Source organism: Oenanthe melanoleuca, chromosome 3, assembly GCF_029582105.1.
Source record: "Oenanthe melanoleuca isolate GR-GAL-2019-014 chromosome 3, OMel1.0, whole genome shotgun sequence".
Classification (NCBI taxonomy): domain Eukaryota; kingdom Metazoa; phylum Chordata; class Aves; order Passeriformes; family Muscicapidae; genus Oenanthe; species Oenanthe melanoleuca.
Window position 1 is genome coordinate 41205614 of NC_079336.1, and position 27437 is coordinate 41233050.

The following is a 27437-nucleotide window of genomic DNA, read 5'->3' on the forward strand; positions in this document are numbered from 1 at the left end:
AACAACTATTTGCTATAGTTCACACCTGCTACTTAGTTACAGTTATGACCAACAGAACATGCTGTTCTGATTTTAAAATATGTGTTTTATATTTGATTTACTAATTGAAATTAGTATTACCTTGAAGTGAGTGAACCACGTGTTTACAGCACATCTACTACCCCTGTAATACAAGCCCTCCTATAAATCTGAATGATTACATGATGCTTTTCCTCACCTTCTGCAACAGCAATGAAAAGGGTACCTCATTCAATATGGAAAATCAGTTTACTGTCTGTTTTAACTTCTGTTTCCTATTATATTTAGCTAAAACACTGTTTGTTCCATGATTTTCAGGAGTTGTCAAAGCTAAGTAGTACAGCTACCATCTACATGTCTCCACGTATCACAGGCAGGATTGCTACAAGTTCTTCTTATAAAAGCTTCCCAATGTCTCCCTTTATGAGACTGGGCATTACTAAACTTGCAGCTACCCAGTTATTGGGTTTGAACAGCATTTCCTACATCAAGTGTCAGTTGTGTGTCTCTCTGGGGGAAGGTTAACTCAGAACAGCTCAGTCAGTCCATGGCTAAGGCCCAGTATATGAATGAAGCTCAGTACAACACAGTTGCCTAAAGAAGAAAAAATTAAGATTGAAAAGGTAGCATTAAATCTTTGGCCAAGAAAAATTAAACCAGAAGCCATTACTACAATTGTGGAGTCAAGCAGTGAGACTGGGAAACACTAAAGGCAAATACCTTAAAAAAAAAAAAAAAAAAAAATTGAGGAAAAACACTGTGTGCCTTTTTTCACAAGAGACCATCACAACAATGATGGTTGGTAAGAACAATGTGGCTTTGGAAACAGAGTTTCAAAATCTCCCACTGAAAACACTAAGATACAGACTTCAAAGGAACATAGGTAAATGAAATTTTTATTTTAGGGGATATTCTTCACCAAGTGAACCTAGAAATTTCTAGTCAGGAACACAAATCTAAATTTATAATGGCAAAAGGAAAAGTAGAAATAAAACAACCAAAAAGAAGCAACAAAAAACCCACACAAGTTATTATTTATTTAATTTTATTTAGAAGTAAAATAAAACATGACATGTCCATCCAGAAGCCACTGGTATATGCTGCAGTAAATTCAAACATGGAGAGGTGGGCTTAGCTTTCAGATTCCTCATAAATTCAACTCCTGCCTTTTGCAGTGGAGCTTTGTGCAAGCTCTGACACACCTGAGGACACAGCAGTTTAAGGCAGCCGCTGGAGCTCAAGCTTATCAGCAGAGGGTGCTTCAAAGACATCATCTTCAACACTTTCTTCTATTGGCTTCATCTTTGCTGAAGTTCTCAGGTAAGGAGATGTCCGGCCTGGGCCTGATACAAAGAAATCACCAGTTAATTTAACAATTAACAACCTACCTGCTACATAGACTTATTGGTGGACACAATCTGATGATCCTGCCCTTGTTGCTCCATGAGAGGATTTCTAAGTGAAGGTTTCTTTGTAATCTGGCCACAGGCACCAGGAAATTCTAACATGGAACAGCCACATGCTATGAAGCAGCAATGCCTGCTGCTAACCACAGACCCAGCATTCTCCCCAAGCTCTCTGACTGCACGAGGTGCCCACTGCCTGTTCCTCACCATTACACTCACCCACTGACTCATCTCCATTCAATTACAGCAACATGAGTGGCTGCCCCAAGTACAGAAGGTGTGTACACCTGCACACTTGCCTGGCTGTGGGGAAGGTGCAAAGAAAAGTGCACTGGGCAAACTTTGGATGGGCACATCAAAGCCACAACTGCCTTTATAGCATAAAGTAACAGAATGTGCTGAGTTGAAAGGGATTAATCAGGATGGAGCCCAGCTCCTGGCCCTGCACAGGACACCAAGAGCCACACCATGTGCCTGAGAGTACTGTCCAGACACAGCACTTGAACTCTGCCAAGCTTGGTGCTGTGACCCCTTCCCTGGGGAGCCTTATCCTTCCTAATGTCTGACCTAAACCTCCTCTGACACATCTTTGTAAGTTTTACATAGCATGATAATGCAAAACTTCTACAAGATTTATACCTCCATAAACAACCACAGAGAAAACAAGATTTACATAACTTTTGACTGACAGTGATTTTACTGCAACAAACCTTTTAGAAAGACAGCAACCTGTCTGCCAGAGCAGAGCTCACACCACAGCTATCACTGTCAAGACACTAAATGGAGTTTCTGTGCAAGTTACTACTGCAAACAACCTCTATTACAGTTAAATTTTCAGTATGAGGGTCAAACCTGAAGAGTTCTATTTTACACTGCTCATTCTGAAATCGAATCTACACATGGACATGTATTTCTCTTGCACCTTCTCTAAAGTCAGACCACCACAACAGTATGAGGTTCTAAACAGCTAGTATATGATGACTATAAAGATTATGGAAATCCCATTTGAGAAGAAAACAGCAGGAGATAACAGAATGTTTGCATACAAGCTAAAAATTCAAATATTCTTGAAAAAAAAACACTGATAACCATAACACATTCCTATTTTTAAAAAAGTTTATCAGATATACTGATAAGTGCAAAGGGTTGTGTTAAGGAAGCCCACTTATGAGGAAAGACTCGTTTGCATTGTATGTGTTACACACAGACAATAACATACAGTCACAGGCAAGTTACAATACTACTGCATTTTTAAGTCACATTCTCAAAGACTGTGTTTAGAATTGGCTTTTCAGAACTTTTTATGTTAAAAATGTATTAGTATTTTCTTTTGAGATTCAAAAATTACTTAAACTGCCATAACACAGGGTTACTCAAACATCTTTACATACCGTTAATTGATAATTGTTAAACATTTCTTCCCACTCAGATGTGTTTTATGGCCTAAGCAAAGTTTAACTAGATCAATTAATTGGCTAATGTGCTAATGTGCCCCACCCAAAGTCTGTGGATGCATTTGGATATAAAATTGGCTTTTTTGGGAGACACCCTAAAGTAAAAGGGTGCCTGAAAATGCTGAGTTACAGTTCCAGTTTTTTGTAGATCTTTGTTTTAGTGTAGTTTGCTGTCATTTTTAAACAGTTTTCTTCTGTTTTAAACCACTTAATTCTCTCCAGAAAACAGAATTACGCAGCTGTAAGTTTGCACAACAGGATCCAATATAGGGTCTAATTTGCCCAGCCTGCTTGTTTCAAAGACGTGCTCTAAATACAGATTTTGTCTACTGATGCCATTACCCAGGGATGGACAGATGTTCAAGTGACTGAGTCACACCTTTCTTTCACTGCATTTTGTTGCCCTTTCTTGAGGGCCTAAATCAAAATACATATTAAAATACCTGTGAAATCCAATCCTGCTTTTAACCACAAGTGGGGAGCATATAATTTGATTATACCACTAAAAGCTTTACCAAACCAAAACCTTTTTGCATTCTTGCTCAGCTTAGAAGTTAAGAAATACAGATGCATAGACCAGCAAATCTGAGATGTCTAAAATAATTACCACAGAAAAAGAGACTGTGTCTCTAATAAATATGTGAACGGCTGTCAAGCAGTAGAATTACAGAACTAAAACTAATATAAAAATATTATTTAATGGACTGAAATTCAAGTGAAAACAGGCTTGTGATCAGGTTGAACTATTTTTTGCTTAACTCAAATTTTGGATAAAGCTATACCTCTATTTCACTTACTAATGAATTACATATAGATGGACCATGGATGTCAAACACAAGTGTCACATGATAAACAAACCCCCCTTCAATACCTTTCTGAGGATGCCTGCTGAGTTAATGTGATGTTATCAACAGAAAACATCATGCTGCAAACGACTCACTCCGTAAGCATTATAGAACTCTTGTTGGTTATTTCCTTAATATAAAAGCAAACAGTTAGTTTGGTTTCTTAATTAATTAAATCAAAAACATTCTTTTGTTAGTAATTGTAATTTGGGACCTACTAATAAGTAATCTTAATCCTTTTATTACTAAACACTTTGAAAGAAGATTAATATTAATTTCTTGAGAAAATCAGTCAAAGTTTATCCCTTATAGCACTGATAAAAGGATAATTTTTTTTAGATGAGATTGTACAAAAATACAAATGCTCATTTTTTCAAGAATATGGAAATTAGGAGAAGAAAACCTATTTGCATTACAGTAGTCAAAAATTATCTTTGTAGTGGAAGGCTTTTGTCCACACAACAACCTAGCAAAGACAAAACAATATTAGTGTAGAATTCCTGTACAGGTAAGTTCTTTTCATTCATTTTTTATTCTAATCAAAAAACAAAAAAAGTTTGTCATTTCCATATGTTTCTCACAAAATCTTTTGAGGATTTTGGATTGTGTTTGTTTGTTCTAAATAAACAAATGTGTGCTTGTAGAAGGAGGATCCAGGGAAAACCACTGGAACTGTAAGCCTCAGCATGTGCATTACACCAAATCTTAAAAAAACAGACTCAAAAATACCCTAAAGGTTGCACTGAGAGCACCCAGCAGAAGATTTTTGAAAACACAGCAGTGGCAACTTAAATGGCAGATTTTTTTGTTTTTCAGTTTTCCCTGTGATCTGAAAAAAAGTGTATACATGGCCACAATCCACAATGAACACAAATCTTTAAGCAGAGCTCACCTTGGCAGTAGCCCCATCATTGGCAATGAGAGTACCCAGGAATAACTAACAAGCTCTCTTGGCAAAAACAAAGATGGAAGCATTACAGTTCAAGGAGATGAACAAACCTTTTACAGAAGTCAGAAATTTCACAATCCAAATACAAAGAAAAAATAAATAACAATACCTCCTGAGGTGTGTGTTGTAATGATGTAGGGGCAATCCCTCTCCCTCCCCAAAAGTAAGGGCAAGTATTGGACTTGGGAGGCTGCTGGGCTGAAGAATTTCAGAACATAAAAGACACATAAACCCCTCTCTCTTGGGGAAAGCACACCCTATATACCAAAAAAAAGGTACACAAACCAAGGAAAAGTACAACAGAGAAAAGTGTATTTACCAAGTATGTGCTAAGCACAAATGCATCTTGGGGATTTACATAATTACAGCTGAACTTGTCATGCATTTCAATTACTTTCTCCCAAAGCTGAAATACTGGTGTAAGAGTTCTGCTGTTAAGCCTGATAGAGACATTTTAATTCTAACTAATCACACAAACACACTGTGTTTTACAATTTCTTTCCAAGAGTACAAATTCACCCCAAGGAGTGGCTTCAATTTCATGGAAGTTTGCTGTGCGTGGAACAGATGAAAAGCACTTGTGGGTTTCAAGGTAAAGACCAGAGGACAAACCAACACAGGAGAATTGGTGGCAGGAATCTGCTACAGGCTGCTGCCTGATGAAGAAGATCAAAGAAGGAAGCCTTCTTTCAACAACTGGATCACAGGCCTTGGTGCTCGTGGGCAGTTTTAACCACCCCAGTCTCTGGTGGGAAGGCAACAGGGCTGGGTGCAGGCAGTCCAGGAGATTTCTGGAATGCAGCAGACAATTTCTTCGGTGAGTCAGCTAGGGAAGGCACTCTGCTGGACCTGTCACTGGTGGACAAGGAAGAACTCATCAGGGAGCTGAAGGCTGCTGGTAATCTTGGCTGCAGTGCCCAGGGATGGTGGAGTTTAAAATACTGAGTGGTGTGCAAGACAAAAAGTAGAGTTATAACCTTACAGGACAGGGGACTTGGCTTATTCATGGGACATGTCCTGCATATGGACCTAAGGACAAATGGTTGATCTTCCAGGACACCTTCCTCAAAACACAAGGACAGTCCATTCCAGTGCATGAAAAGCTGAGCAAATGTGGTAGCACGCTGGCAGAGATGAACAGGAAAGTTCTGGCAGATCTCAAGCAGACACACACAAAGTGGGAATGAGCTCCTTGGAGGAAATGCAGAATCATGGCCCAAGCATGCAGTGATGAAATGAGGGAAGCCAAACCTCAGCTAGACCTGGATCTAGTGAAGGGCAACAGTAAAGGCATCTACAAATAAATCAGCAACAAAAGAAAGACCAGAGTAACTGTGAGGCCAGAGCTCAGTGATGCACAAGACACAGGAACATGAAAAAATCTGAGGTATTGAGGCTTGCTAGGGTTCTGCATCCAGTGGTAGAGACAGAGAGTGATGCTTGACTGAAGGAAACCTGGACTGAGTCAGGAACAACCTAAGTCAACAGGGTAAACACAAAATTGTGGAACCACATGGGCTGCATCCAAGGGTGCCAAGCACTGGCTGATACATTTGCAAGGCCCCCTCTATCATCTTGGAAAGGTGATTGCAGTCAGAGGAGACAAATGAAAATGCCAACATCACAGCTGTTTAAATGAAGGGGAAGACAGAGCACCCAGGGAGCTACTGGCCCAGCAGTCTAAATTCATTTCCCAGGAAGATTATGGAGCTTGTTTCCTGGAAGCCACATCCAAGCACACAAGGGATGGGAAGGTGACTGGGAAAGCCATCACAGATGCTGATTGCATCTGACCATGGAGTACCTGCCACCTTTGGTGGTGAGATGACGGGATCTCTGTATGAATGGAGTACAGTGGATGTTGTTTACATGGAAGGTAGCACAGCCCTCCACAGTCTGCCACTGAGTCCTTCCAGACAAATGAGTGAGAAGCAGGCTGGATAGATGGACTACAGCTTCAGTGGAAAATTTGCTTTACTGCCAAGTTCACAGGGTGGTGAACAGCAGTACAAAATCCAGCTGTCAGGTAGTTAGTTACCAGCAGTGTTCTCAAGGGCCAGTACCAAAGCCTATAATATTCAAGATATGAATGACCTGGTTGATGGGATGGAATGCACTCCTGCCAAGTTCCCAGACAAGAGCCAGGTAGTGAGGGAAACTGCTGCCAGGGCAAAGGATAGGGCATTGGAAAAAGAGAGAAGAGATGACAAAAACTACAAGTTCATGAAAGGCAAATCCCTGAGCCTGGGACATGACACACCTAGACAGCAATACAGCCTAGGCCCCAGCTGGTTGAAAAGCAGCTTTGCAGAAACAAACCTGGGCATCCTGGTGGACACAAAACAGAACATGAATCAGCAGAGTGCCCCTGCAGTGAAGTGTGCCAAACATTGGGCCACATTAGCAGCATATGTTGAGCCATATAAGCAAGAGCATAGCCAGCAGGTCAATGAAAGAGATCTATCCCCTCTATCTGGCAATTGTGAGACAGGATCTGGAGTGCTGCACCCAGTTTTGTGCCTCCCTGTACAAGAAAGACGTGGGCACACTGGAGTGAGAGCAGTGGAGCACAGCCCAGATGGCCAGAGGCTGGAGCAGGGATGGAGAGGCTGCAGGAGCTGGGTGTGCTCAGCCTCAGGAACAGCTCCCAGGGGATCTGACTCCTGTCTTTGGCTACCTAATGGAAGGCAAATTAGCAGAGAGAGTCAAGACTCTTCTCAGGGGCATGCACTAAAGAAAGAAGGACAACAAGCTTGAGTTGCAATCAGGGAAATTTTTTCACTGTGAGGATGGTAGGTCCCTGGAGCAGGTTGCCCAGGGAGGTTGGAAAATCTTCCAGCTTGGAAATATTCAGAGCTTGACTGAACATGGCCCTGCTCCAGCTGACCTTGCCTTGCACATGAGGCTGGACCTGATAATGTCCAGAGGTCTCTTGCTTCCTCAGAGGTACTGTCATTCTGAATGTCCTTACAGGGAACAGAGGAGAAAAAGAAACAATACTGGAATTTCATCAAACTATATCCCAGGTGTCATCCTTGATGTTCTAGCAGGGTGAAGCACTAGCAGGGCTTTTGCTTCCATCTATCTGGGCATGCAGACTACATCAGTGTTAATGAGTAAAACCAGATAGACCCTCCAAGTCTGAAGGTCTTACTGGATAAGGACTGTGAGGAACACAATGGAAAAGAGATAATTAAACAGAAAGATGCAAATATTAGAAAACATTTCCTCTTCTTGACAGAGACTTTAACCATAACAAATAACTGTCAGTGGCTTTTTCCTCATATATTTGAATTCTAATCACTAAAAAATAATATCTCCAAAATCAAAATAAATAATCCTATATGATCCTTCTAAATGCTGTTAAACTAACAACTTATACCAAATGCAAAAATTGACCACCCACTGGGGCTTTTTTATTCAAACACTGCTTTCAGAATTCAGGTGTTGACATTTAGATTCAGATGAACTAAAAACAAATGACAGCAAAAGCCTAGAAAGAATGATTTAGAATGTTCTCATAAAGGAATAAATTTAAAAAATAGAAGTAAAAAGGTCAGACATGGTTTCTTCTCTCACTTCCTCTGTTCTCTACTACTCCTGTCACACAAAGCACAGCAGAGGAGAGCCTGACAGGATACTTGGAGATCTTCCAGGTGACATCAAAATATAGGTTGCATACCACATTCCCCCAGACCCTGCCAATACAAACTATCTCAGGAGGAAAAATAGAGCACCAAGTTGCTGAGGGAAAATGTTTTGTTTGAGTTTTTAATTTCTACAAGCACCAGTGACAGGCCAAAGGACATACTACTGTGACCTGCACTGTACCTTCAGTTTTGCCCCATTGCCATAAACATTCCATACTATGTCTAAATATAAATATTATGCCAAAGATCTTTACTACACCTCTTGGGTTTTTTTCCCAGCATGTACATGAGGTATCTTCATTTAGGACACAAAGCCTCATGCATCTAATGACTGCCCTATAGTTAGGTCCCTTCATTTACAGCAGCACCCAAAGAGCTGCAGCCTGCTCCCACAGAGGACAACAGGAGTTCTGCCATGGTCTCCAATGGTCAGCCTGAGCCTTGCTCAAGGGTGGCACAAACTATGCTGAGCACTCACGAAGGGAGGAGGCAGAGGAAGTGCCACGAAGGAACATCTGCAAGCCGTCCTCGCTGTCGCTGGTGCTGGCCATGCTGTTCCTCATCTGCATCACCGAGAGCTGAGAGCAGAGGCTGGGCTGCCGATCCACCTTCTTCGAAGCCTGGAAAGAAAATAAAGCGCTGCTTTAAAAAAAGGTATCAGGCAAATTAAAATAAAAATGGAAAATTGCTTCTTCCCTTGCAATAGATACTCCAGTCTCAGCCATGATTATACAAGAAAATTGCTATAGGAGAAGATTCTATGCAGTGTAAATAAATTTAAATGACAATAGAAAATGCCAGTAATATACTGGAATTGGAACACTGACAATTATGAAACTGCACATTAATTATTCAATTTCAAATTGCTTTTGTACTGAAATTTTCATTTATTTTCTTACAGAAAGCTTGGGGTTTATTATCTGGTAATTCATTATTTAAATATGATGCTCTGCAATTAAATGTAGTCTTTATGATGAGGCTGTTCCTCCTTGCTAAACAAAACAGCATGCTATATATAGAGCCAATTTATCCCTTAACAGAAACATGTTCATTTTCCTGGCTTTTCATTTCATCATGTTAGAAAAGTGGTGAATGTCACTCCTTCCCAGCAGATGACCATTTGGCTCTTCATTCTACTGCAGACTAAATGCATCAAGTGAACATTATCCTCTCCCTATCAAATGGTCTGAGGAGCTCCCATTTTGCTTTGAGTAGCCTTCCTGAGAAGCCTTTATACTAGAGCACTTATATGAAGCCATACATTGTACCTTGTTAGGTATTACTGCAAGTCAGAATGCTATTTTAGGTATATGTGAAAGGCAGCAATCAATGACAAGACTATAATGGATAACTCCATTTCACTGAATTTTAAAAGTCAGGAACTAGTGTCCTGTTTCATGCAGAAAGTTTCCCAACACTAGTGAAAGTCTCCTTAGGTAGGAAAAAATCACAAGTTTTATTACAAAATAAACTATTCTGTTTCCCAACAAAAAAATTATTTGATAGTTTTACCTTCTTACTACCATCTTGAATATTAATAATCAATACTCAATTTATTTCCATAGTCCCCTACATACAGAAGTCAGCCACAACATTTTCTGATGAGATTGACACCAACTAAAAGACATCAAAGACACCCATCATATTTATATTTGAAAGTGAATCTTGTGAGAGGTGATATGTTCAGAGAGTGCTGGCAATGGCAAAATCAAGAATTTATTTGATAGTTCTCATACCAAGTTAGGTAGGAAGAGCTCATGAAACAGGATTTTTATTTTAGGAAGAATAAAAAGATACTACAAATTCCCCAAATGCTCACTCAATGTTTACAACATACATTTTCAAGACTTACTATAATAAACCAGCTACAATAATCTTTAATTTATGTGACTATTGCAACTAAAAACAAAGACTCAGTACAAACTGAAGTTACAGTGTGAAGATGTTAAGTCAAAGGAGGGGCAAAATCTGTGAAATTATGATAAGGAATAAGTAAGGAGACAAAATGAAACTAAACCAAGATAGTTCATGTATCTATGAGTACACCCAGACCACTTACCAGAACACCTGAAAACCACTCCCTCTACAGGCAAAGAATGAGTTATATTCAGACTACATAGTGTTTTATATGTAATTATATTTATTTATGTTTTATATGTATTTAATCATTCCTTCCACTAACTGCATCATATCAACATAATGTTTGGGTTTGTTTTTGGGGAGGGGGGGTTGGTTCATTTTTAACCCTCAAAGACACTTTGAAATTATTCTTACATAATTGTTTGGCCTCAGCAAGAGATCTATTTTAAGAAAAAACTCTGAAGCTTCTTTTTACAAAGGCATTTATTAGTGAGAAGCATCTTTTTAGCTACTGGCCATCATGTCTTATAGTTAGCTAGAAATATTTCCACAAGTTGATCAGTCCTGAAACTCAGTTACTCCTCTCTCTTGTACATTACTGTGCTAACTTTAACAAATACTGCTTCTGACAGAAATGTTGCACTGACTCACACCTTGGCACTAAAAGGCCACGAGTGTGCATTCAGCAGCTGATGGCAGCAGGTTAAAATAAGTTACATTACAAGCATTTAAAATTGAAGCAAAAACACATTTGTGTGTGGGAGGGAAATTCCCAAAAAAAATTTAGAGCTGCTTACCTTGTCATTTAAGGTTGGGTCATTCAATGAATAAAGTTTATTTGTAATATCTTTGCCAATAAGGTACTTAAAGATCTCATACAGAAATGGCTCAGACTCCAGGAAGTAAGTCAGCCGTTCCCTGGACCAGCACAGGAACTTGCAGTTATCATCTGCAATAATAGTGACCTGAAAAAAAAAAACAGAATTAGCACATTTAGAAATGTTTTAAGGTGAGCACACTTACACATGCTTTAAAAGTAGTGACAGCATTTTATTTTTGAGTCCAGTTAAAATAGCTCTTAAAGCTGTAAAGCTTTTTGGTATCCCTTTGTTATGAATGTGATAGTTACAAATGTAAAAATTCTCAGCTATTTAATATCATTATATTTTTAACTGATATGTGTAGTCAGTTTGTTTTACAGAAAACCTGGGAGACTCTAACAGGGGAAAAATCTCTCATGAGTTCCCAAACCATAAAAGCATTTATGTAAGAGGAAATTTATATATTGTCAGTCCTATAGTGATGACAAGCACTTGCAGTAGGCTATATGTAGCTTGGTCTTATTTTACATCACTGTCACCAAACAGGAACAACAGGTATCACTCAAAGAGATTTTGGTGATTTAAAAAAAGATATTTCCATCTTCCTCTCATAACTGCCAGCCCTGCTGATCCCCCAAGTACAGTCTTGCAGCAGCTGAGCCAAGGCTCTGTTTGCTCAGTTATTGATGATCCAGCTATGGGTAGTTACAGGGGAGCTTGCCCCCTCTCAGGGGAGGATGGACCTGCCAGGTTCATCCCTCTGTGCCAGCAGAGGGCAATGCCACACCAAAACCCACACTGGTCATACCCAGGGCCAGGTTCTGCAAGGGGGAGGCAGGCACCTACAAATAAATCAAAATCAGGCGCTCTCTGCTTTTACAAGATAACATGACATCCTGAAAAAAAACCCAAAACTCAAAGTCCTAGAAACAACGGAGAACTGTCACGTATCCATGGATTTTTAACTCCACAGGCTGCAAAGCAAGCCCACAGGCTGAGGAAGAGTTTGCCAGCACTGCCAGCAGATGGGGTCCTCAGGACTGAATCCGTGCGCTCCGGAATCCGCCAGGCTGCACCGAGCAGAGCCCACCAACACAGGATGCACACTGCTCCAGATCACTGTGACTTCCACAGCAGCCAGCAGCTGAGGCACGGCCCTTCTCCTACCCAGTGGCTTCCATGAGAAAGGGGCTGTGCCAAGAGGGCAGCCAGGCTGTGAAGGGAGTGCATCTGGAGAAGTCTCTTCTTCCCTTGGCACTATGCCCGATGTTTGACTGGAACATATGACATCAATCCCTGATTTTAGAGTCTGCACCACTCTGCCTCCCTCCCCTTCTGCCAGGGTGTCAGGGTGGATGTACTAGTCAGTCACAGCCCAGTCATCATTACACATACCTAGCTAAAGAACATCAAGTAAGAGACAGCAAAATAGCCATTTCTGGGGAAAAAAAACACCCTTCTCTAAAAGTATTCCACCTCCAAACTATAATATATTTAATATACCAGCATAATTACACCACCAGAGAAATATACCCTTATTGTTCCCCATATGAATACTTTCATTCAAAATACTGAGACAATTTTCAGCTTATGTTGCTTTAACAAATTGCAAACAGGAGTATTAATACATATTTATAAATAACAATTTCAAATTACTAGTGCCTAAACTTCTAGACTTTCATTATTACAGTAATTCTTTTTCCTTTTTCTTTTTATGAATTAGTGATGAGACCTGGTCATATCATCTTTTTCCATCAAAATTGCCTCTTAAATTATTTGCCCTGAACAATCTCTTAACAAAAAATAAACTTGGAAACAGTAAAAGAGAACAGAAAGCAAAAGCCAGACTGCTCAGTATACACCATTATCATACTGTTTTTGCAGATTTAAAAGTTATTCTTGGTATGCTCCATTTTCAAACACCTAAACTAGAAAGACAGCAAAATTATGCAAGTCAAACAGCTCACTGTTGATCAAATTTATATTCTATTTTTAATGGTCTCACCAGCTCATATCCAGTGACATTTAAAACAAAGTGTACCTGGAATTTCTCACCCCGGTTCATCTGTGTTGATCGAAATTCAGGGGAATCTATAAAGGCACAGGGGTAAATATTATGCAGAAAATGCCCTCGATAAGACACCTTCATTCTGGAAATAAAAATGTATGAAACAACATTTTAAAATCATGGAGCTGATTAATTTAATCAAAAATTGAGTAGGATTACTGACAACGGTAAAGCAGTAGGTAACAGGAATAAATATGTTTATCTTCTGGAATATCACTCCCAGAGCTACCCTGTTTTCTGCCTAAGTGATTCCAAGCAGAACAGGCTGCCAGACAAACAGAGAATTGACAAACATGGCATGTATCCACAAAACACTGTTATTCAATATGAGAAAGGTCGTTTTACACAGCCAGATCAGATTCAGGCTTCCCTTAGATAAGTAGCTTTGTGATAATGAATAAGAAAACCACTGAAGCCTGACATCACTATTGCTGTCAACAGAAACTTTATTAAAACATTGGCCAGAATTTAGTATGAGTTTCAATATTACAGCTTGGCCATGGGGATATATTTTATGCTTTCTCACCTGGATTCTGTCTGCCTCTGGGCAGTGCACCTGCCTCCTCTACTTGCCTGTACAAGTGCAATGAAGCAATTCCAAAGGCCTGTTATTTTAAATCCTAGTGGAGAAATACTTCTTCCCTCATGCAACATATTTTTTAACCTTAAAACCTGAACATGGACTGAGGAAACAACTAGGATATCAAACAAATCTCTTGCTTATTTTTAAGCAAGATTTTACTGCCTTTGGTATTACACAAATATAATTCCCACTAAAATGCATGCAGCTGCACACAGAAGTGGATACACAATATGGTCCCAATAAGAGACATCACTATCACCTGAAAATGGTGTCACAAAATAGTCTATAAGTAAAGACTATTTGACTATAGACTGTAACATACTACAGATACTTGCAACCTCAATAATTTTCTAAGTTATTCAACCATGACAAAAAGCATACTGTCCCCAAGCTTTTATAGAACCTACTTCCCCTTCAGCAGGATGCTTAGCCTATCATCAACTGATGTTTTATCTTCTGCTGCATAGGCTTGACCTGTCTTCAAAGTCTGAATGTTGCAGAATTGTCCAGTTAGTCTTTGGAAGAGCTCTGGAGGCACATGGAGAGGTTCAAACATTCTCTTGTAGAGGCTGCTGAGCTCCTTCTCTATCTTGATCTAGATTGGAAAATCAAGAGACATCAATAAACAGAGATGCATTGGTTAAAAATGGGCAAGACTGCACACATGCTTTGGCTTGAGGGACACCTTTGGCTTCACTGTGCTGAAGCAAGGAAAGAAGTGGTAAATGTGTGATTTCTATCCACAAGTACTACCTATGGCAGGGTGACCAAAACCTTATCTAAAATTAGTCAGGAAGGCACACTGGTGCTTTAGAATGCTGTTCCATCATAGTGGCACTTTAAATCACACTCAAGGAGCCTCCTGAGATGTCTGTTGATGCAATAGTGAATGGGACTTGGGCAAGGATTATAGAGAGAAAAAAAATGAGGTTGTCTTTCACACTGCATGCACACATCACTGTGGCTGGCTATCTCTCAGGGTCTCCTGGGAGCCCCTCTCATCCCTGAGCTTCTTGGCTTACTTGCAGTAAAAAAGCAAGTCCTGAAAAACAAACCAATTATATTGAAACCACATGTGATGAGGGAGGAAAAAAAACCAAAAACGTTGCCAGCTGAACATCCCACATCTAAGAGCCCACCCAAACTCAGGCAGCAGCAATGAGGGAAAGGATGTTGGCTGAAATCCTAAGCCTGGAAGTCTTCCCTGAATGAAGGGAGCAGGGGATGAGACAATATTACAGCCTTCCTGAAAGCAGAGGCAGCCTGAATAAAGCCTGCACATTTGCCATGAGGAAGACAAATTAGAATAATAAGCATCAGTTAATGAAAAAGAAAACTACATAGAACAGAGAATAAGGAAAAACAACCAATAAAGAATAGCAGAAAAGAAGAGAAACAGGCAAGTTTCTGACTCATGTTTGACTCTTCCTCCAGGACCTGCAGGTCCTTTCCTACAAAGCTGCTCTCCAGCTTGTCAGCCAGTGGCATGTGCAGATGGATGGGGTTATTCCTCCCCTAGTGCAGTACTCCACGCTTCGTTGAACTCCTTGAGGTTCCTGCTGGTCCATTTCTCCAGCCTGCTGAGGCCTCTCCAGATGGTTTCCCAACCTTCTGGACTATCAGCCACTCCTCAGAGCTTTGTGCCACCAGGGTTCACGTCTGCCCCACCACCCAGATAACAAATGAAGATGTCAAACAGCACTGGGACTAGCACTGGCCCCCAGGTTACACACCACACATTAGTGTGTGTGCAGTACACGGCTCCAACTGGACTTCCAACCTCTGCCCTGCCATTCAGCCAGATTCCAATCCATCCCACTGTGTGAGGATCCAGGCCACACTTAACAGATTCTCTATCAGGATTGTATACAATACAGTCTTGAAAACACTGAAAAGCACTGGAATTAAGGTTGAGGATATTCTCAGCTATCTGGCCAGCCATTTCATTGTGGAAGGTTATCATAGAATGGCTTGGGTTGGAGGGATGTTAAAGATCACCCAGCTCCATGCCCTCTGCCATGGGCAGGGACATCTTCCACAAGACCAGGTAGCATCAGAGCTTCAACCTGAGCTTGAACATTTCTAGGGTTTGTGCATGTACAGCTTCTCTGTCCAACCTGTTCCAGTGCCTCAGCCCCCTCACAGTAAAGAATTTCTTCCTAATATTTGGTTTGAAACTCTTGATTTGAAACCATTCCCCCTTATCCTGTCACTACATGCCCTTCTAAAATGTCCCTCTTCATCCTTCTTGCAGTTTCCCTTCCAGTACTGGAAGGCCACCCCAAAACCTTCTCTTTTCCAGGCTGAACAATCCCAATTCTCCCAGCCTTTCCTCCTACAGCACCTCTTCTGTCTCTGCACTCAGAACCCCAGAGCACTCCAGGTGGGATCTCAACAGAGCAGTCACCTCCCTCTCCCTGCTGGCCATGCTGCTTTTGATGCAGCTCAGGATACAATTGGATTTCTGTGGCTGTGAGTGCACATTGCCAAGTCCAGCCTCTCATCCACACCCAAGTCCTTCTCTGTAAGGCTTCTGTCTTTGTCCATCCCTCAGCCTGTGCTGGTATTGCGGGTTGCCCCAACCCAGGTTCAGCACCTTGCACCTGGTCATGTTGCATTTCCATTGGCCCACTTCTCAAGCTTGTCCAAGTCCCTCTGGATAGTATTCCATTCTCCAGCTGTGTCAAACAACTCAGCTTGGTGCCATCTGTAAACTCATTGAGAGTGCACTCGATCCCTTTGGCTATGTCATTAATGAAGGCAGTAAATAGCACTGGTCACAACACAGACCCAAAAGGGACATCACTTGTCACTGATGTCCATCAGGACTCTGAACCTTTGACCCTCTGGAGCTGACCACTCAATCAGTTTCTTATCCATCTATTACCAGGCTGGTTAAGCATGTTCCCCTTGGTAAATCCTTGCTGACCACTCCTGATTACCTTCTTGGGCATAGAAATATTTTCCAGGGTTATCTATTCCTACTTTTCAGAGATCAGGTGAGGCTGACCAGGCTGCAGCTGCCTGGGTTCTCCTTCTTACCCTTTTTGAGGAAAGGAGTGGCATCTGCTTCCTCTGTTCCTCACTCACTTCTCTCAGTCACACCATTATTCCATGAGTATCAGAAATGGTCTTGCAGTGACATCAACTCTTGTGACAGTGTGACATCAGGGCTCCGGACTTACTATGTCCAGTGCATCACCTGACCTAAAGTTACACTGGTTTCACACTGAATCAATTACTAGTTAAATATTCCACAAGCTACTACACTCATAAGAAATCCAGGTTTTGAATTTCCTGTATATTCCTTATGCCACAATCTTTAATCCCTCAGAGGACATCTACACAGACAAAACAAACAAGCAAGAGAAATTGTATTATGCTAAGGATTGTCCTGAGTTGTTTGATTTCAAAATGTGTTTCATATACCCACCAAGCTAGATGACTGTTTCTTTCCTGCTCTCCAGGAAATCATTAATTTTAACAGCTGTACCAATTTAATTTGCACCTCTTCCTATACATGACTGCTGCAACTTAATGAAATATGTTTTCATCTGAAAAAGAAATTTACATAGCTCTCAAGACTCCTGAACCCAAAACCAGGCACACAGACATGAGGGCAAGTTTTGGCTCTGGAGTGCTAATCCAATCCCTTAACTGGCACATGGCTCATGTTTCATGATCTTCCTCTAGTGTGTAACACTTTGGGGGGAAAGCAGGTGCAGCCACTTTCTCAAAGAGCGATCGGATTGCAGGCTGTAGCTGTGCTCTAGAAGGGCTCACGACCACTCCCCCTTCCCAAGCACAGCTGACTGCTCCTCCAGTCATGCCTGTGGGTCATATTCCAAACAAGCCATATGGGTAGGTGTAATGTTTTGTTCAGCAGGGGTTGAAATATTCTGGGATGCTGCCAGAACTTGGAGTCAGACTGATTAGACTCTGATTCCGCTCTGACTAAAAAAGCCAAATTTGTGAAGCTCCAAGGAATCAAAACCACTGAAATAATCTGGTCAGAAAAGAAACTCACTGTGATTTTGCATGCTCCATTTAATAAAATAAATATTTAACAACTGAAAATATAAATTATTCATTTTGTAATATGACTAAGTTGTAATTATTCTTCCATTCATTTCTTTCCTTGGAAAGATCATTTGTGAGAATTATCAAAACTGATCGAGATGGGCAATACAGTAGCTGCAGAGAGAAAATCTCATTCAAAAATTAGCTCCCAAGAGTTTTAATTTTTATTTTCTTCCTACTCTTTGTCCTCCTGTAGGAAAAACACTTAAAACAGCCTTGGGGTTCATGATAAACACATTAGACAGCTATAAAGACCTGCATGACTATCAGGCACCACTTGAAGTATGCTTGTTGATCATAGTTTGTAACAAAGATTCATATGTTTTAAAATAATTTCTGAAAATATTATGTATTAAAGCAATTAAAATAACATGATATTATACGTAATGTTCATAAAAACTGTAATTTCTCAATGGAAAGAAGATTACTGAAATTGAGCCTTAATAAGCAAAGAAACAGCACTACCTGGCTATTCTATCAGATCTAATTTTTGCCTAAGCTTTTAAGTTGCTCAGGTCACATAGTAGAGTTGATAGCAATCTTTGGGTGAATCTGTGTTCCATATTGGAACACTGCTGTAGGTAGAGCCTCTTCCTTTTTTAACACATGTACTCAATTTATCAGCTTGTTGTAGACAGATGCAATTTAGCGTTTAGCCTCCTTTTACATGCTGTGGTTGGCTGCCAGAGTGTGAGCAGTGCAGATCTTACAGGAGTGCCAAGCACCTCACTTCTGCTCTGGTTACACTGACAGTGGGCAAGGGCCACAGAAAGAGAAAGCAAAGTTACAGGCAGGTGCTCCAGGTCTCCCTCTCTTAGAAGCAATTTTTTACCAGCTTTGGTGACTGAATATATCAGTTGAGTTCCGTGTTCTTACACAATTCCTTCTTTTTGTATCCACCCACAGAGTACTTCAATCACTTCTACCACTTAACCTAACTCCTACAAATAATACTGCTAACAAATTTACTAGAGGATTTAGTGAAAATAGCTGCCTCTTCAACAGGATGAAATCTATACCATAATGCACAAAGCACCCCAATCTATGCCAACATTTAGTAGACAACTGTAATCACAAAATAATGTAATTCTTTCTTCAATCAGTATTGATTTACACATTGCAGGATGATTTTTTGTTTTTGGTTTTTTTACTCAAGCTCAAACCAGCACATCATCCTCCCAGGATGCTTTTTCACTCACCAATAACCTTTTATTTAGAGTTTTGAAAAGGGTTGGATGGGTGCAAACTCAAGGACCATTACCTATGTTTAAGCATGCCACAATTCACTTTTAAAATACAGCTAAGTTTAAAGGCTTGGTGTCTCAGGGAAATGAGTTTCTATCAGCTGAGCACTCCTGCCTTTTGCCATGATTTCCAACTTTGGCCATTCCTGTCCCATCTGACAGAAGTCTCAAGACTTAATAAAAAGGCTTAATTGGTGGGGGAGGTTGAAGAGAAGCAGAACATGCCAATTTGGTTGAGGCAGAAGACTGCAAATGAGTTAATCCCATATTAGAAACCAGAGTCCCTGTATGGGATATTTAACTGTGGACACCTACAGAGTAGGTAGAGTCTGGCCTCTCTGGCTCTCCATTATCACAGCTACTATTCTGTGTGTGTGCTGGACAGCACACACATGGCTACCTAGCAGAAATACAATGCAGTTTCACCATGTCCTGCATCTCAGTGGTGACACAAATGGATTTAATAGGCTGAAAAAATAGCAGTACTAACTAAAGAGGAAGTTACCCTTTAAGCAGTAAACTCCTCAAGAGTAGACTCTTCAAGAGCAATTTGAACTACAAATATTTACTACACATCTACAAATGTGTAGTGACAGATCAGTCTAGTTAGTTTTAAGCTGCTTTCTAGGCAAGACAGAAGTCAAGCTTTATGCTCCCTTGCCAGCTCATGTCTTAGCTGCTTTCTTGCACTGTGCTGAATTGGCAAAGAGCTTATTTCCAGTTAGGGCTTGTGTTCTCTTTTTTTCTTGGGTACAAATTGTTGCACACTTCCAAAGTGTGTCCAGAGTGTGATTTTGGGCCAAACACAAAAATATTCTGCTGAAAATGTGTACTAATCCATTGGTTTGCCCAGCAAACATGGGCAAAACTTCCTTTTTTTTGCTTCTTACTAGACTGCTTGTGAAACTTAGCTGTAATACATACCGGTCTTCTTTTATACACTAGGTATATGAAATGCAAAAGGTTGACAACCAAAAACACAGAATTCCAGATCATTATGTCCAAGGCACAACGATAGAGTGTAGCCCAAATGATGAATAATGCACATCCTGTAAAAATTAAAAAAAAAAAAAAAAAAAAAAAAAAGGAGGAAGTTAAATTTCACCAAATAATACACATTCCTAGAAAACCACCAAGAATACATCCACTGTGTATAATTACCCTGAATAGCAATATATTCTACCAACTTTGATACAGTTAAGCTCTCTGGATGAAAGCATGCAACAACAGCTAATCACTGCAATGCTACAAACAGGAACTGAGGGCAGGCTGACAGACTGCAGCCCTATTACATGGGACTTCAATGCTGAAATGACAGCAATTCAGATCAGGATGGGACAAGCAGAAAGGTGAAGTCCATGATGATTTGTTACTGAAATGAAGTAGAAAAGACATAGGGGAAAATTACACAGCTCACAAAAATTTGTGTCACATTAATTGGGAAAAAAAGGCCTTGAAGTGAACATTCACATCTAATTAGCAAGAAAGAGTTGTATAAAAACTTCCTAAAATCATATGCAGATATTTTTGAAAATTAAAAGAAACAATTATTGTGGATATGACAAGGTCACATCAGGAGCCTGAATTCTCCTGTGTCAAATCAAAGACAAAATTTCCAAATGCTTACTCTTTTTTTAGTTGCCTTACTTTGAATAATGACAATTTCTTTAACAGATAAGGCATTGTGTATGATTAGGGATTCCATTTTCAGCCTACAAAGACAGTATTTATCAAATGATGGATTATGTATTAGTGAGCCTCTTTCACAGATAGCTGTGAGCCTATAATCCAAAAGAGATGGCTGGAGAGGTCACAGGTGTATTTTCCCTTAAGTTTCCTGCAAAGACAAAAAGGAGACAGTGCTAAATGAGTGTTCTTACCCCTTTTACACCTGAAGATGACATTGACTTAATGAGCTTGGTACTATCTAGTCTGTCTGGGCTGTTAACTGATGAGGCAGCACTTACATATGGATTAGAAAAATCAAAATATAGTGACTCTTGAGCTGCTTATTAGTTAGACTGCAAGGCACAGGAGAATACAATGTCTGGATGTATTGAAGAGCAGCACAGAGGTGGGGCAGGGTCAAAGCAAAGGGAACAGGTCCCTAAGAACCAGCTCTCATTGCTCGTTCTGCCCACTGAGTAAATCAGCTTCCTGCTGCCACCTCAGCTTGAAAAACTCTGATTGCCTATCTGCTCAAAATAATACAAGACCTCAAGATCAAAATGGCAGGCTCAGCAAGTGCAGAGCTCCTTTTGCTTCTAAAGCCAAGATAAAAGGTCTTGCAATGCTCAGACCCTTGGTCACCAGTGCAGTTTGTTTTAATACCCTATAGTAACTATAAAATAGAAAAATGCAAGAGCATTGTAAATTCAAACAGTTCTATCATAAAATTGACCCACACTATAATGCCAATAAGAACTCACTCAAAAATACTTCAACATGCTCTTGTTGGATTGGATTTATCCTTCTTACACTGCAATGAGTCACTATTCCTTCTTTGATCACAAGGATCTTGTCCCACACAAGGTACAGAGGCTTTGAAATAGCTGTGGGACTGATATGTTATAAATCAAACCATATTTGCTCAGTCTCAAGCATGCCAAATTTAGGTTTTCCTCTCAAGTCAGACTCTGGTGTCACAAGATTCCTACAGTGGCAGAAGAAACATGACTGATATCAGAACACATAATACACTCACCATGAAAAGGCTGAATCTCTAAATCAGTAACTAAAATCATGCTGGTGACCCACAAGTGCCACATGTTTGAACCCACACTGAAAGAACACATGGGCTCACAGCAAACTTCAAGGAAAACCTCACCAACCTCAGACACACTAAGCCAGTGCATCTGCCAATACACAGCCCCAGTACTTGAAATCTAAAATAAAGGTCTTAATGACCAGACATAACTGATTTGAAATAAGTGGATTTTAAACATCCAGTTACATCTGACATTAATGATGTCCACTTGTTTTCAAGCTGACATCTTCATAGGTTTGAAATTGCAAATTACAGTTCTAGGAAGTTTTAAGAGACAAGGGCTATTTAATCTTTCTAGTACATCAAGGTCAAAACAGATCCTGTATTAGGTCAAAATCACCTTCATCAGAGCAGAATGGCCATTAATAGAGGCAGTAATTTCACCATGAGCCACAGGGGCCAGCTCCATAATGGTCAAACCCAGCCAGTTCTGGCACATTTCTGTCTCCAGAATAATTCTCCTACCTATGGTGAGCAGGCCTCGCAGAAGAATCATATGGAGATTCAAAGTAGTTGGAATAACCAGCCCAGCTGCAAAGCAAATGTTTGCTACGTGGAAAACAAGATGATGAATCTCTTTCCAGTTTTCACATGCAGTCTCATTGAGAGGATCAAGGGTGGAATTTTTTAAGTCTGGAACAAAACCCAGTGGAGTAACAGTGAGTGGGCTCATTGCTGTAGCATTCATCTTGGAGACTCCTGCAAGGAGAGGGGAAAAAAATTCACTATGCATTAAACTGAAACACAGTAGACATGCACATGGATTTTCAGGCAGTTTTCTCTCTTCAAGATATATTTTCCATTATCATTCATGAAAAAAAAAAATTAAAAGGGTAAACTAGGTTTATAGTTCAATAGTGCTTTGCTATCTCTTTCACCTAAATCACAGCTACCAAAATAGGCTGCTAAGTCTGCTGCCAGTCTTCTAGGGAAATCACTTTATCTACACAGTTTGAACAAGCTTGCAAGACCCTTGTCTGTGTGTGGAACTACTGGAGAAAATGAGACAGTTAAAGACTATTTCTAATCTAAACATAAATAGGATGTTTTTATTGTTGTAATAATAAATATAACACATATAGCTTTTGCCTTAATTAAATGGAAAAAAATATCAGTGGGCAAATCCCAATACAAAACAAAAAATGCTGTTTAAAACAAACTACAGGGAAAAACTGGAAGAATTCAAGACACTATATTTAGAATATTAAAAGCTGGTCTCTCTGGGTAACTACAGCCTCTACAGAAGGTCTTCTCAACCCAGAGCAGGTCTCAGCTGAAGGAGCACAACTGCTCCTGGACAAGTCTGCTGTCAAACACAAGAGAACCCTGCTTCCAGCAAGGCAGGTATGGTCTCTCCCTGCCACAGCAGCAGAAATTATATGGAGGTGGGCTTGAGTCTCCTTAATGAACTATATGTACCTCATCACTGAGCAAACAAGCTCCATAACATACAGTGCAGTGGGATTTGCACTCAATTAAATTCTGTAGAGACAGTGCATGTCCCTGATGTGTGTCATCACTAAATGCCATGTAATTCAGCTGCTCAGCAGACAATGTTGGGTCACAGTTAATACACTCTATTTCCTGCAGACTTGAATATGCTCTGAAGCATCTCTGTTAATTGAGAGTGTTTCTTGGCCTGTGAAATAAATTTGAGCTCCTTCATCCCTTCCTTTCGTTATTCCCTCACGATCAACCTGTGTACAGGGCATAAGCAAGCTGGACAGTTTTTTCAAAATTAATCAGTGTTTTAGACCCTTCTGAAAGCAGTGGGAAGAAATAAATCCTCAACCCTCTCTTAGGGTTCACCTCCTATGCCCAGAGCCTATCACAGCTAAGGTAAGCTATGGAATGTGCAGGCATTCTGCAGGATCAAACACTAGTACAGATGTAGTATTTCTATATCTGGATTGAAATTATTTTCAAGGAAAAAAGTCTAATCCTAATCATCTAATCTAATCCAAATTACATAATTCACTTATTTCTTAATATATCACTTTCCTCTTTTCATTCTTAGATTACTCACAAATATTATTTAAAATGTGGGGGTTTGTCAAACTCTACACTTAACTGTTAGCAAACATCAGGCCTATCCAAACAGACTCGTACTTTCTTTCAGCTCTTTCAGAAGAGATCATCAAGAGAGTCATTAGAGCACTTTCACTGTCCTGACAAAGCCACTCACACAGTGAGCCAAAGCCTGAGCCCGTGGAGGCTGCAGGACTGGCATTTTAACACACTCATAAACAGGAGGGAATTGCTAACTGGATAACTATGTCTGTGCTCATCTTACACACAGCTCATCCGCTGCTCCTGTGTTTCCAAACAATATAAACTCCTTACACTGGAACAGTGGGATCTCTAGATCTTTAAAAAAAACAAGCAGCTGAGTTTCTACCTATATTCAGCCTTTCACTGCCCAGTCACATGCCAGTAGAGGCACTTAGAATGCCAACAGAACAAGTAAAGACAGCCAACCTCACACACAGATACACAACCAGCCATAAATCCTTCAATTCAACAGCAAAAGAGGCTGCAAGAAGTAATTTCAGCTGCATCTGATCACAGATCAAAGCAGCCTTCCAGACGCTTGATATTTTTTATTAGCAAAATTTTGTACTGCTCCACTGTGGGAATAGAGGCTACCTTACCTTTTCAGCTCAGCCCTAAAGCATCATACACTAGAAGACTGGAAACCCAATGAACCAAATTAAATACACAGCACCTGACAATCTTATTCTGCTCACAGCCCAGCCAAAACACTGCTCCCCTTGCTCTGCACAGACACTGATGAAACAAATCACCAGCCATAAACGGAAATAATGGGAAGGAATTTCTCCAAGTGTTGATCAAGCAGTTGTCAGAAGATGTTCAACACTTTTGAAGGTCAGGCTTACCTACTAGATTGCCTAAATTAGAACCCAGGAACTTAAATCTGCCCACCACCAGCTTTATAAGCTTTGTCTTTACATGAATATATTTCAACTTCACTTACTACTCACAAACAATAATCACATCTCTCCTAACATACTGGAAACAGTGAAAACTAGAACTTCTCCATCATGTTGGTATTTAAAAGCTGACAGAAATAGATTGGTGCTATCTGCAAAATGACACAAGGACAGACTCAGACATGGGCTCTGAATTTCAACTAAGGAGACTGCTTTGAGGAACAGGAGAAAAAGCAGACAGGCAGAGGTACAAGCTGTAACCTAAAGTGTTTGTTTACAGGTAATACCAGAAAGACAAATATCCAAAATGGCAAAAAGCAACATCATTGTAATTTTCAGGTCAATTCTTTAGTCCTAGCATCTACTGTTGCCAAATAATACTGAAAAATGAGGGAAAAGCCTGCAGTTCCACAAAAGAGCAAGCAATTATAATTTTATACCTGCTGTGACCTCAGAAAGCCAAAAATTAATTTCGAAAGTACAGATTTAGGCCTTTAAAACTTGAATTATGTCTACTAAGGATTACTATATCACAAGACTATATAGTCATATGCTTAAGTCTTGAATGCAAAGACCTGTATTAGTATCAGGAGTTAAAAAAACAACTAATGCAGTCAAACAATTTTAGAAAGTTGGGGTAAAATAGCATCCACTGAAATGAAAACTTTATGGGGCATAAGACAAAGCAATAAAAGAGCATTTTTAAATATTCATTATATATCCACCATATGGATTTAGATTTACCAAACCAAGAACTTGAAAATTCAGATGATTGCGAACTCAAGCCAATTTGTTGTTCAAAGAGGAGGGGAAAAAAGAAGATATATATATATATATATATATATATGAAAAATAAAAACTCACTGACTCTTTATTATTGAGCCAAAAAGAAACTAGTGTAGTCAAAAGAAGAAAGACTATTAAATTTTTTTTTGTGCCTGAACTTAATAGAAAGTTAAGGTAATACATGGTGGTCTTAGGTCAGAAAATACAAATTCTCAGAATATAAACAAGGCGAACTTTCTCTAGGATTTTGCTGTACTTAACAACAGCTTGATACAAGAGACCAAACTTCTGAAAGGCATTCCCAAAAGATTTAGTCCACAAATATTCAGACACCAAGATGACTTTGAAGTAAGTGTGAATTTTATGGATACCTGAACAACACTCACAGAAGACAGACACAGCAGAAAATCGTAAAGCATTTGGTTCTGCTATGAGAAGCAGTCAGCCAAGCTGATTTGGGACAGTGCCGAGTGTCCCAGTTGTGTAATTACCCACTTTATTGAGATTATTCACATCCCACGGCTTGACTGGTCAACATTATTCAAGAGATCTTCTCAAATCTTTACTTGAGTGTATTTCTATAACTTAACAGTCAGTGCAATAAAAATAAAAAATGAATAATTTAATTCTACCTGCAGAACTTTAAACTACTTTTCTACGGTCTTACAGAAACTGCATAGAGATTTTAGGCAACAAGTCTTTTGTGAGCTGAAGACAAACTACTAGACGTAGTATGGCTGAGTTAATTACAGTTTAAGGTACAAATTTCCTCTTTTACAATGCAGTAGGAGCAATAGGAAAGCGGTTTAAGAAAATAAGTATTTCAGTATGATCCATGCAGCAAGTCTCATTCAATTAAATGCGACAGTAACTACAGAAATTTGTTACTCTCCTTAGTCGCTTCAGTCAAGGGAAAGTTTAACAACAGGTTCATTCTCCATAGCCAACACAGTACCCACTCGGTGAGAAAAGCTCCCAGGCAGCCCCAGCGCAGGACCGGACCCGGGTGCGCGCCCGGGGCTCGCTCAGCGCTGCTCGCAGCACTCGGGGATGCGCCGAGCGCCCGCGCCCGGGTCATCGGAGCCCGCAACGGAGCCAAACCCGCCTTCGCACAAAATCAGCCAGAACATAATCGTTAAACACTGGAAGGAACAGAGCAGCTATCACCTTTCCCCCAAAAGGGCCACTCCGAAAGCCGCAACCCGTCTCTCCTCCCCGCGGGCAGGGCACAGCGACCGAAGGGAGCGGGAGAACGGGACGGGACCGCGCGTTGCCCCCGCTGGCCCGGCAGCTCCACGGCGGAGCCCGGCGCCCTCCGCCCCTGCCGCCGCCGGTACCGCGGGGCTGCGGGACCCGGCGGGGGGGGGGGGGGACACCCGGGGACCCGGCGGCGGGGGGGGACACGGGGACCCGGCGGCGGACGCTCCCGCCGCTCCCCCACCCGCGGTGCCGCGGGACGAGCGCTCCTCACCTGCCCCGCGCCCGCCGAAAAGTTTCCCGGCAGGACGGCCAAGGCCCGGGACTGCCGCTCTCCGGCGCTGGCGGTCCCGCGGCGGGCACGGAGCCGCGGCCGTGACTAAAATAGGCAGAGGAGCGGCGGGAGCTGCGGGCGGCGCCAGCGGGGCCGGCACCGAGCGGCCGCAGCGCGCAGGCGCCTCCGCCGGCACCGGGCCCGAGGGGCGGGAGCCGAGCCCCGCTCCGCATCGCCCCGAGCCCCGCTCCGATCGCCCCGAGCCCCGCTCCGCATCTCCCCGCGCCCCGCTCCGCATCGCCCCGCTCCGCATCGCCCCGAGCCCCGCTCCGCATCGCCCCGAGCCCCGCTCCGCATCGCCCCGCTCCGCATCGCCCCGAGCCCCGCTCCGCATCTCCCCGAGCCCCGCTCCGCATCTCCCCGCGCCCCGCTCCGCATCTCCCCGAGCCCCGCTCCGCATCGCCCCGAGCCCCGCTCCGCATCT

General features: G+C 41.2%; 1 protein-coding gene across 4 annotated transcripts; it reads right to left on the reverse strand.

The window, feature by feature from the left end:
- Positions 1–888: 888 nt before the first annotated feature.
- Positions 889–27108, reverse strand: BVES (blood vessel epicardial substance). 4 transcript variants are annotated; one of them, XM_056488481.1, is made up of 8 exons: positions 26954–27108; positions 22211–22444; positions 19903–20027; positions 14062–14249; positions 13045–13153; positions 10980–11147; positions 8801–8942; positions 889–1361 (listed from the first exon to the last, which is right to left on the reverse strand). In XM_056488481.1, exons 2-8 carry the CDS (start codon positions 22431–22433, stop codon positions 1237–1239), a joined length of 1080 nt encoding a protein of 359 aa, XP_056344456.1. In that variant the 5' UTR covers positions 22434–22444; positions 26954–27108; the 3' UTR covers positions 889–1236. The 4 variants fall into 4 exon arrangements, with proteins under 4 accessions (XP_056344456.1, XP_056344458.1, XP_056344460.1 ...); XM_056488483.1 differs by lacking the exon at positions 889–1361 and adding an exon at positions 3755–3853 and having other exon boundaries at positions 26954–27069; XM_056488485.1 differs by lacking the exon at positions 889–1361 and adding an exon at positions 3861–5521 and having other exon boundaries at positions 26954–27069.
- Between the last annotated feature and the right edge of the window lie 329 nt (positions 27109–27437).